Consider the following 12,961-nt stretch of genomic DNA (forward strand, 5'->3'; position numbering starts at 1 on the left):
TATATATATATATATATATATATATATATATATATATATATATATATATATAAAGCCTATTTCTGACTAGGTTCGTATTCTGCGCCGTTATGACATTAGCGGTATTCAAACACCGGAATTTCTAAGTAGTATCTTTCCTTGTGTCCCAGTAAACGTTGTTTATATGCACAAAACATATTTATCCCTGCATAAATTAGATTATTAACCTTGCCAATTTTATAGTTCCATACTCAAAACTGAATGTACTGTTATCTTATAATCACTAACGGTAAGTTGCAGAAATATTCTTGTCTACAAGGTTATGATCACCTATTAGTCGCAAACTAACAAATGGACTAACTAACCAAGTAAAGGAGTGAGTGACTTACAAAACAAAATAAATGATAAGATGGATTGTGACTAAATAACGAATTTTTGGTTGTTGTTGTTGTTCTAGGGTTGAACGCCATTTTCCAGCACAAGATAGGCTATACATGGCGGACAGAATAACTGGTGGAGGAAGAACCCTGGAAAGCCCAATGAAAAACTGCCGAATTTTTGGAAAGACATCCTAAAAGTATTTAATGAAATATAATTTGCATCTGACCAACACTTTCAAATTATATGCCTCAATGTGCCAATAGAAGCGTATATGTATGTCAAGATTCTAAACAGTAACGAAGTCGGTTTACGTGTTCTACCAACAATAACGATGGTCCCCTTCCAAGACAAAGATAAAACAAAAATTAAGTGAAATGAATTAATTAAATGAAATAACTGACAACATCACTAGTACTGACTTACCAAAGTTTGTGAATAAAATTTGGCACTAAAATGTCTAACTAGATAAAATCTACATGCACACAGAACATTTAACCACCTCCACCTCGTGCATGTTATGTGATCATAAAGTGTTAAGTATTTCACAAGTTACCATGTCCATATCTCCAAGGTAGGTTAGAATTTCCATGGTGTATACTCTCTGCACCATTATAATGGGGTTGAGCAGGTATACCATAAAGGTAAGCCGAGAAAGAGGGACAAAGCCACGCCACGACAGGATATTGTTCACAAAGCCTGAAAAATTAAATAATCCACAAACTCATTGCCGTCCTCATATAATCGTGGAAATAAAGCAAACGATATATGAAATTAGACGTATATGCTGTAAATGCTATGTTCAATTTACTTTGCATTCTTTCAGAAGTTTGGAATATGGATGCTATTTCGCCCCGATTTTCATTACATTCATGAGGAATTACGTTTTTTTAAAAAATTCAAATTATTGTCTTCCAATTTAGGAATATTTGCACAATTCTTACTGGGTTTCCTGATGCAAACTATGTAAATAAAATCAGATTTAAACAATATTTACCACCAATATATTTGAGTGTCTTAGCACCCTCGACAAAACTCACTAAAAGCTTGCATGTGATATTTCTTCAATTAATTAAGAAGTACCTCCAAATCCACTGTCGCAGGCATACACAACCCAAGCCACACAAAGCGACCAAGCAGGACGTCCCACCGCTTGATATACCGCATTCTGCAAGTCGGTCCAGGGTTCCGCGCCGTCCATGTATTTCATAAAGGTACAATACACAATCAGAGCGCCGAGACAAACGGAGAGTATCCAGCAAACTCCACACAATATCTACAGGAATAAGCGATATATATAGATAATTAGGCCAAACATTAAACGAGTTTTTAAACCCCATACAGGAAAATGAGAATATCTAATGTCAACATTAAAAAGCACTAGACCAAACGTCATGGCAGCATGCTGAAAAAGGAACAGCCTCTGCTAAGTACAGAGTTATTTTGATTATTGTTTTACACCTTTCACAAGTAGAGGTATAGAACAACAATGGATTGAAGTCAACAGTTTTGGAGAGTTGATGGGCACGCTTGATGCGATTAACATTATCAATGGATAGTTTGTTGATTTGTTGATCTGTTTACTAGTTTGGATAAAGTGGTCAAAGATAAGTTGGTTACAAAATAACATACAAAACATGAAGAATGTTATTTTGTAAAAGATTTCAAACATCAAAAATATATACTAGAATATGTTGAATTACAAATTAATTTCATCGATTATAACACCGATAAATGTATCATAAGCCCTGCTGGAAACATGGTTAAAATACAATAATATAAAGAAGGAATAATGTACATATTTGATTTGAATAAATATACATATTAGTATTTTGCTAAATTTGTAGTACAACTTAAATCTCGTGAACTTTACAATGTTAAACTATAAAGATTAGATAAAAACAGAAGCATAAGTTTTCGAAAACCAAGTTCAATTTAAAAGACAAGACATGACGACCTAGTATGTGTAGAAGCTGCTCTAAATTCAACGCTGGGAATGGAAAAAAAAAATTGTCAATAATCTAAAACCATTCATACCAAGATATTTAGCACATTGTTGAAAAGGAAACTCGTACATTTTGTTGATTTATATCCTATCGGCTTGTTAATAACACCTGAAGACATTTTGTTGATTTATATCCTATCGGTTTGTTAATAACACCTGAAGACAATTTGTTGAGCATAACGAGTTCTCTGGATATTTTTATACCATTTTAAAGGAAGTGCCGAAAATACATATCTACATTGGAAATGACCAATATAGAACATATTTAAGATCTCTTTTGTAGGCATTTGAAAGTCCATTTGCTTATCAGTACATTGTGGGAAGTTTTTTTTAAACGAGACCAAGGAAAAATCAAAGCAAGAAGGAAAACAGATAGATTATGGATAAATATATATGGCTACAACCATTACATTTGGAATGCTTGAATTTAAATTGGCAGAATATAATTTTGAAATGCAAAACAAAATTTGAAAAGTGGTACTGTCCTAATTTTACCGAGCAGATATTTAAAAACAGAAAATTCCTTTTATGTGATCTGGTTGTTTTACGTCTGGAAACTTGATGGCAAAGGATATAGATTGAATGTTTTATCAAATGACGTGGTCAAAACACGACAGTGAAGACGACGCATACAAAGTTGGAAATTTCATGAAGACCAAAATAAAATGAAATTCAGAAAGTATGCTCTTGTTAAATGGAAATTATGAATTGTTTAACAAATTGGAAACCAGTTGAAAATATTGTGCCATTACAGTAAATAGAGTGGTACAATACATAAATTACGGTATCAAGGAGCAAGGAAACTTCGTATTTAATAAAATATATATACTTTTCTAGAATGTGAAAAATACGGAACAAATGGTGCAATATAAATTATAGGAATTAAGCACGCCTGATATATGAATTGCCCGAGGGAAAATAGAAAGCAAATATCCCAATATATTATCCATAAGCAAGGAAAAGGTACGCACGTAAAAGTTGAAACAGTATGTACAATATTGATGATGTTACTGCAGGATAATATATAATATTACGGAAGACATGGTAAAAGGTTAAATGCCAAAAATATAAAGTTGATTTTAACTACATCTATAATGCATTGAAAAGATACAGCGTCTAAAATGCGTTGAAAAGATACAGCGTCAGAACCTAAAAGCTAGTCAGTGAAATTCAGAACAAATCAATGAACGAGAAATGAATGAGAATCAAAGAAATGTTGGTGTAAAAATGAGAGCATCTTAATTTCTTTCCAAATTTCATTAAAATGTGGAAAAATTTTGTAAATCACAATCAACTTTGCATATTTCCAGCAAAAGGATATTTCCACACCCATCACTCTTGAACCACATTGAATTACCACAAACACAACCAAAACCATTTGATAGGAGATGAGATTTAGCACACCTGGATGAGGTAATAATAGATACATCTTTAACAGCAGATAGATGTTCATGTTTTGAAGTTTGTTTCTTGCTTCATATCGTTCTTTTGACACCCCGTCAATTAATCATTAGAAATTGAAGGTACAATCAAACAATATTTGAGATACGCTAGTCTCTGTGGACGTTCTGAATACATATGCCGAAGGTACACTGAGTTGTTCCAAAGAAATACCAACCATAGACAACGTGTACCAGAGATACAACCATGTGCGACAGGGTACAAATGCAACAGAGAAATACTGATAGAGGATCAATACATGTAAAACAAAATAAACGCATATACCAGAGATGCAATGACTGCGAAAAAAACTGGATTGAAAATACCTTACATTGGGGAAAAGAAAAGATGAGGTGCATCGCCTAAGAATTACGCGTGAATGTTAAAAAGCAGAATATGGAGTCTTGGTGAATTTGCACAAGGAAAAATGATTATATACCAAGTATAAGTAGACATTGTTCAAAACATTATTTTTATAATACATATTATAGCGGCTACGGCACCTATTGTAAACCCTTTATACTTGAAATAAATATTTAATCCATTCAGCTGGTAGCAATATATCTTTCCAAACTTTAAAATCGATTTATATTGTGTTTTCTATGAAACTTCGTTACAAATGAATGGATACGCATACCCCAGTCTCAGATTCACTTTTGCTAGCAAAGCATGTGAACTTATAGTTCCCGTGCATTTTTCGTGCCATAAAAATGTCCTAGAGGTGGGAGCACCATTTTGACGTTATTTATACCGGTTGTAGTTGCTGACAAGAGGTGAAAAATATATATTTAGTGTCGTTCCCAATCTCCCATAGTGAGGCCATTTGAAAGCTTATTTACAATGTAATCCTGCCAGTCACCCACTATAGTAAAATGAAACTGAAGAGCGACTACACTTAAATAGGTCGCTTTATTAGTGTTACGACTCTGGGTCTTAAAATACATAGCAGAATTAAGTGAAACCAGCAATTCAGGTAAACTCAACAAGTTATGTATTTCTCTACAATACAAATTTAAAATTCAAGAGAAACTTACAGTATTGTTAAGTAAACTCATGGTAATCCTAAATGTCCTATCCATATTCTACAGAATGTTCCGTATGAGTTTCAATACTACTGAATGTCGTCCTGATGCAATACATAGACGCAGTACATAATGTCTTTCAGTTCACAATAATCCATATAAGTTCGTATGAATCCAAAAGTAAATGAGCACTTTAGTAATTCCAACAAATATTTTAAATAAATAATTCCTCTCGAATTATATATAAAAACTGATCTGAAACAGGAATTAAATGTTTGTTACCCAAATCCATATTCATATACATTTTCACTTAACCAAGCTAGGAATCCTTCCAAAGGAAAATTCCGGTGTCATTGTAAATAAGACTAACTGGAAAGTGGTTGAATTCCTCTTTGGAAAGTTCAGGAACTTTTTCATTCATTGGTGACATGTTTACCTTATAAAAGTAACTAACCTCACATAACTTGATATTATCCTTGATGTAGATTTAAAAGTTTTTATCTAAACTTTAATGCACAGTGTCAGTGAACATTCTAATTACTTCACTGTATTTGTTTTTAACTTTGTAGCGATTTGTATAAATCAACCATATGAATAACTCAGACACTGTACATCCATCGTAATGAGGTTTCATTCATTTGATTTTCTTCTTTCTTAAGTCATTTCCATTAATTGTTTTCCTGGTAACTACTGGATCCTTTATTTAACCAGTTGGATTATTTACCCAGTTAGTTTCATCAGAACCTCCGTCTACTGCTGTTCTTTCCTGAGAGTTTCCATCTGTTTGCCGAATAAACAGTTTTGCCTTAGTTTGAAGAAGTCTTTCTCAAAGTAATTCGTTCCAAATTTGTCTCAAACTTGTATTCAATACAGCATAAGAGTAATATTTTAACACATGTTGCAGAATATTAAAAAAAACTGATAAAGTCTTTATTTATATTTTAACTCTCTCTCTCTCTCTCTCTCTCTCTCTCTCTCTCTCTCTCTCTCTATATATATATATATATATATATATATATATATATATATATATATATATATATATATATATATATATATATATAATTTTAAATATTTAATCTTGCCAAAAATTCATGTTCTACCATTGCTCATTTTCTGTTCCATTTGGTATGTGAAATGTTAGATAACGGTAACAACAGTTCCTTCACATTATCCTTGCACAACATGGGCTCCATATATTTAGTGATCTGTATTGCATTTAAAGCTAATATACTCAAACGACTGTACCACCTGGAACGGATGTCTAACTTAGCTTTCAAAAAGAAAGATTGCCTAAGTTATCAAATGATGTTCTTTTTCAAATATGGCCGAATGTTTTATTGCAACTGATTTAAAATCTAAACTTAATAAAAGTTTGTCAAAATGAGTATCTAGGTCATTTAGTGATAATTCTGTTTTAATTTTGCATATCCATGCAACCCAGTTGTTTTCTATTTAAAAACGAATTAAAGGGGGTTGTAATTTTTTGTTCTAACATGTTTTTGCATTTAGTCATCGAGTGTAAAAAGTCTACATTACTTTTTATCAAAGAATAATTGCAATTTATAATTAATATTTGACCATTTCGGTTTATTTTAACTAATATTATTTCAGCATACTTATAATGACTTATGCTTGCTTGTATGCATCTATGTGAAAATATACCTTTAACATTTTACCTTTGGCCTTTGGAAGACAATTTGACAAAAGCCCCAGCCTAGTAATCAGGTGTTTAAGTCTGTTGAATATTTTACTTCCCAAGTAGTCCAGTGAGCTTGCAGCCAGTGTCTAGTGAAACAAGTCTAACACTAGCTCGCACATCCGTTTGACACCCATGGACCACTGAGGCCATAACGACAACATAGATTCTGAATTGACGATTTTTAATTTGAGACTGCGTCTCAATAATATTATTAGTGGGTTGCTACTCTAGTTAGTACACACAATGGTTCATAATGGCTACATGCATAAATCATCGATTTATATATTAACTGTTGCCAGTACCTGAGATTCCTTTGATGTCGTAGGTAAATTTGCATTTTTGTACTCGTGCTATAAATAGCTGTAATCGAAGGAAATAATTAGAAATATCAAACACAGACACATATTTGTATCCTTTTGAACATGTTTCTATTCAGGACACGACTATTAAACCACGACTCCAGCATGTTATAATTTGCATTTATTGTAGTAACAAGATATCTCAGTTGACCTAACATAATTTCGTTTTGTTTGATTCAGTGCAGTTTAATTTGAGAGAGAGAGAGAGAGAGAGAGAGGGAGAGAGAGAGAGATTAACATACAAAGCAAAAGTTTATTTGTATCTGTAACTGTATGTAAAACTATTTTACAGCATTACTAATGCTTTAGACCTTAGTGTATCGCAAAATACTTATTTGGCAAAATAATGTGTTCTAACCAGAATAATCTTTCATTTACAGGTAGCATGAATGACATTTCTCGTCTGCTATTCTGGCGAGAAACCAAAACCAAATATTAGTAGTCGGCATTGTCTTTACTTGTCCTTTAGTTTGAATAGTCCATTAATTGTAATCCTTTTCAAAACAGCCAATTAGAGCTAGCCTAGTGATTTTCAATTTTGTTTTTTAATGTTATCATGTCCATTTGCGGCATTGGAAACACACACAAATATCGATTGGTCTATTTCTTTAAATATAACTATTACATACAGAATATGGGATATTTGCAAGCTATGTATCAGCAATTTTTTCATTTTGATGCAGGCGTATGGAAAGAAACGACAATACTGTCAGACTATTGTTGGAATATCCCCGTGAAAACTGAATCCTTTTCCCAGCACACAGCTCCAGCTAGCTGCTTCTGTATGAGATCCCGTTGATCATGATACTTTATTTCAAGTAAACCAAGTTATTACGAAAACAGCAGACCTTAATTTACGAATGCGTAGTAGCAACACATTTGTTTCCTCTTTCTCTCCTTTATATGTGAAACATTCGGTCCAGTCAGATCTTATACTTTTTCAGAATAGAACTTGTCAAGATTAACGTAAGCATACGCCAGGGATACGTGTTGATGTAACTTCTTACATTATATTTTTGTTCTGAATGTTCCGTGAAAGTGTTTTGGATAGCTGGAATAGAACGTAGTTGTCCGTTGAATGTTAGCCATTTCTGAAAAATAATATAGAGAGCTTCTGTTCTGACTCTGAATCTCTGGATTCCATTCTGCTCTATACCATTGTGTACAATGCGAACCATTGAGTTGCCTTGCATACTGAGGTTTTTATTTGACGCTGATTTGTTACCTGAACCTTGATAAAGTTGCTCTTTTATCTTGTAGGCTTAGCTCTCTTCCTGTTTCATTTAAAAAGAAGTCTCATTCATGATGGGTGAATCTGGACTACTTTTGGACTCACATCAGTAAGTCTTTTTTTATACCCTCCAGGCCTATATTTGATAAAGAGAACCTAGGTCTGGGCTTAAATTGAAGTATGGAACATACAATGATATAATCCACGAAAATATTGGTCTGCGAAAATTTTAGTTCGAGCTACATTTCACCAGCAATCGTATAAGTCCAGACTTAATTCATAGACTTACCCTGGCAAGACTGGGGCCAGTTCATCCGATGACCTTATTACACGAAATGTTTTTATATTAACCAACAAGTCAGTACAGCGGACGACATGCACTATCAAATAGGTTTTGTTTCATAAGAATAATGAAATAGACTGTTATTAGCATACCCGATTCATTTTCTTATGGTAGATTTTTTGAAGTATCAGACCAAGGACCATTCCAATGGCGTAGGAAGACAGGCTGCACCAAGGCTTGATGAAGACATTGTTCCAGTAGGCACCCCCATCTATACGCATCCTGCAAATAAACATTACCTAAGTGTGAACATTATATATATATATATATATATATATATATATATATATATATATATATATATATATATATATATATATATATATATATATATATATATATATATATAATTTCACACGTTTAAACACTGTTGGTGATTTACCTGTGGTAAAAGAGGTTACTGGTGTGTGGATACAATGTATATTAGTGTATGTTCAAAATGTGTGTAAGTGTACGAACGTGTATACTAACACATACAAGAAGTGTACTGGCATGTATATAAAATGTGTATAAGTGTACAGGCGTATGCATAAAACCCAGGTAATTGTACAGGCATGGGTATAAAATGCACATCAGAGTACAGGCTGTTACGTCTTTAGGCTCAAATAAACAGTAACACAAGAAAGAGTGAAAAGAACAAGCTTTGAAAAATATAACAAATAGTTTATTTCCCTGGAAAAATGCTATAAAAATAATTTCGTTTTAGAACTTACGGTTCCCAGAATCAAATCCAAAATTAATACAAGAATAATCCACGAATACAGTTTTTGCGTCCTAATATTGAAATGTTCTAAGGATTTCAAATTTGAGTCCCAACGAAGAATCCAAGATGGAAGCCGATTACGTATGCTGTAGCCCGTACTGTGTTGACGTCTACAATTCCTTGTCCAAACAAACTAATTTATCCTCCGGTCTTGGAAATCCAAACAGAATTTTCAATAAATGTCCTTGTTCAATAATTCTGTATGAATACAATAATATTTCCAGAGAAACAAATTGATCTTTGAGAGTCCAAATAATCTGGAGAAAAATTAACTAATAACTAAAAAACTCAAAAGTTCGTTTCTAGTCAAACAGAAGAAAGCAACTTGACATCGGAAAAGCCTAAATGCGAAATATATTGCGAAATAGAGGATGACATGATCATGTTTACATGTAAAAGTCACATAGCTCCTGTATGTTCTTGATAAGAACCAATTATTTTACTCCCAGAAAAAAGTTGTTATCTTGACGCTCAATCAAGGCCAGGAACTATGTCAAAAATAGAAACAAGTGTTTCTATTATTAGGTATCTAAGTTAAAACTCAGGTCAAACTGAATTTTCTGGAAAATGTCGAATTCCTAGTAAACAAAATTACATTATATTGATATGTAAAGAAATTAAAAAGACTCCAAAACCCACAAACAATCAAATCAAATCAAACACAATTTAAATCAAATCTACATTTAATCAAACATATGTAACAAGACGTATGCATAAAATGCAAAAGAAGCACATGGAACAACCCCTTTTTTTCTTATACGTGTCAAGATGCAAGCAATTCATATCCAGGATAAAGGCACGCTCTTGACTATCTAAACAGAATCTAGAATCATTGATGAGATAAATAGTATTCTTAGATGCAGAATCTATAATTACATTATTTAATTACTCCATTGTGTCCATTGTGACATCATTTTCTTTTTCACTGCAAATCACTGTTCTGTCAGGGCATACGTAATTGTCCTTCTTAATTATCCAAACAGACTACCGTGCTGATAACCTTGGTTGGACATAGTGTTTTAAACTCATGCATGCAGAGTTTTTCTCTCAGGTTCTAGGTTCTTGTTCTATTTATCCAGAAATTTATAGTAAAAATTATTAAAATAGAATGCAAAGGACAACAATAGGGAAAGATGGAACGAATTGGTTGTAAAGTCAACTGTGGTGCCCCAACAACCTCATGGGTTAAGGGTTTGATGGTGATTAAAAGGACAACTGAATGAGGAACAAAATCCAAAGAGTTTGAAGTTTACTAGAAAGATCTTTGGGAAAAAAACCAGCAGGACAAATAAAAATGAGATTGAAAGTTTGTGACCTTTGGATTATGTTATGTTTGTTTCATATGGGTGGATTTGACAAGAATCATACAAGTACACAATAATGCGAACAAGAGAGATTGTGTGACACCTGATATAGGAAACATTAACATATCCAGTGAGTCAGTGCATGCCTTTCTTAGTAAAATGTGGGCATCAAAGCGTTTGTGTGTTACTTACGAGAGTATATCCCCGGGATATTGATATGCTTTGTCACCGGTTGCAACGATTCCTGATAAAATCAGAAGCACACCAACCACAATTCCAAGCGAAGATGATCTGAAAACAAATTCAAGCTAAATTTACAGCATTCAAGCATTTCATCGAGTTCCATACAATAATAATAATAATAATAATAATAATAATAATGAGGACTTGTATAGCGTCTAATCTTTAGAAGCTCTAAGCGCTTTACAACATTAGACAACACCTATAACATATAAAACATATATAATGATATGATTACAAAAAAACAACAACATGAAATTAGAAAACATAAAAAACATGCTGAAAATATTTAAGGTAGGAAACATTATTAGGTCTTTAAGTTTGTTCTTGCAGTCCAAATAAGAGAGTTTTAAGAGCACTCTTGAATGGGATCACTGCGTGTTTGTGTCTAAGTTCAGTGGGCAATTCATTCCACGTTGCTGGGCCTTGGTATGCAAAAGAACGTTGTCCATAAAATAATGAGGGAATAATGAGTATACAATTGTCAGAAGAGGAGCGTAAGTATCTTGCTGGTGTGTACACATGGGTAAGGTCGGATAAATTTGTTGGACTGGAATCCGCCAGTGTTACGTAGCACAGAGAACAAATTTTGTGTCTGATTCTGGAGTGAATGGATAGCCAGTGTAGGGTATAGAGCAGCAGGGAGGTGTGCTCTGATCGTGGTACTCTAAGTATGATCCAAGCAGCTGTGTTTTTAACTTTTTGAAGTTTCTGGAGTAGATAATGAGATGAACCAGACAGAACTGAGTTACAATAGTCCAGTCTTGAAAGTACTAATGAACACACAAGTGTTTTAGTGGCATCAACTGAAACAACACATTGCTTTCATCTTTACAAATACCTAAAATCCACTTAGATAAACCTAAATATATGTGCAATGATGGTGAATTGGATACAACATCATTCATACATTAAGAATTCATCATCTAATTCGATATCCGCAACCCAAAAAACCTGTCAGAAAAGGTTTCTTTATTGTTCAATTTTAACGATTCATTTTGCGACTTTAGGTGATTTCAAGAACAGCCAGTTGATTCGTTCACACAGCTGCAGTAAACTCCGCTTTCTCGATTCTTTTGCTTGATGATTTTGATTTTCAACTTACCATTTCCCCAAACGAAGAATCATGCCATTTTTAGTACCATATTTCTAAGTCGTTTGTATTTTATAATTGTTTGTGAAATGTGAAATGGTAGTATGGCATTAAGTTGTATTTCAAACCCAGGAGCTGTGCTATTTTTTTTAAATGTAAGAGAAAACTGTGTTCTTTAACTTTGATATTTCTTCATACGTATCTTATAGCATCAGTAATTTATTTGTTCTTTTTGCTGACATACCTTTACTGCACACCTGAGTCATATAAATCAAAATGCGTTAATCAAAAGACCCAAATACATATCAAGTGGTTCTTGAACGTTATGGATCTGCCGGCCATTATAGTGATGTTGTTAATTATCACACACTGTACAGTAGGCCACACTTTGTGTTTTTGAGATTACACCGTATCGTTGTTAGACTTTGCAATGTAATCAAAGCGAAAGAGGGAAGTTTTTTTAATATTTCATTTTATTTTACTTACGTTGCCATTATGGTGAAAACGACAGGTGATATTAGGTACAGCTGCATTAGGACGGCGAGGAACCATGACCACGACATGCACTGAAAATAGGATACAATGAATTGACCATATTTCATGAAGAATCTATTTTCGTGAATTTTGCAGATGTTACAACTAAACGCTCAACACACTGTAATCCTTCTGTGGAAATAATTTGAGCATTTTCCAATTTAGTCCCAATTAAAATGTAATTGTCACAAAACAGGAAAATCTAATAAATGGAAACCAATGAATTCACTGAACACACATTAAGAGACATTTACATTGCCACTTTGTCCATACTCATGAAAGTGAATAGACATGAAAATTAAGCAGAACTTTGCCCCGAAATGAAGGATTTTCATTTTCCAACATTCTTATAATTTCTGTTTACAGTGTCATTTTTTATGATGCAACCATTCAGTACAAAATGAATATTGTGTTTGTGCGTCCAAGTATACACGTTCTGATTACAGATATTAGTCAGTCGTCTAAAATAACGATCGTCTCCTTCAACCAAACGTTCGCTTGGCTGCGCGATATCTCGGCCATACGAGAACCCTTGATTAAAGGTAATCTCACGAAGGAGCTCAAGAAG

The 12,961-nt window shown here is 33.3% G+C and overlaps 1 protein-coding gene across 2 annotated transcripts in view; it reads right to left on the bottom strand.

The window, feature by feature from the left end:
* Positions 1-12,961, bottom strand: part of LOC149781587 (O-acyltransferase like protein-like) — a 52,454-nt gene that overhangs the window by 2,992 nt on the left and 36,501 nt on the right. For both annotated transcript variants that reach the window (XM_089935637.1, XM_089935638.1), the window contains 5 exons: positions 12,346-12,425; positions 10,719-10,817; positions 8,552-8,681; positions 1,441-1,633; positions 914-1,056 (listed from right to left, as the gene is read on the bottom strand). In XM_089935637.1, the coding sequence (XP_089791763.1) occupies positions 914-1,056; positions 1,441-1,633; positions 8,552-8,681; positions 10,719-10,817; positions 12,346-12,425 (645 nt within the window). The remainder of the gene's footprint in view (positions 1-913; positions 1,057-1,440; positions 1,634-8,551; positions 8,682-10,718; positions 10,818-12,345; positions 12,426-12,961) is intronic.

The sequence above is a fragment of the Sinohyriopsis cumingii genome, chromosome 15 (assembly GCF_028554795.1).
Source record: "Sinohyriopsis cumingii isolate HCF-2022 chromosome 15, ASM2855479v2, whole genome shotgun sequence".
Lineage (NCBI taxonomy): Eukaryota > Metazoa > Mollusca > Bivalvia > Unionida > Unionidae > Sinohyriopsis > Sinohyriopsis cumingii.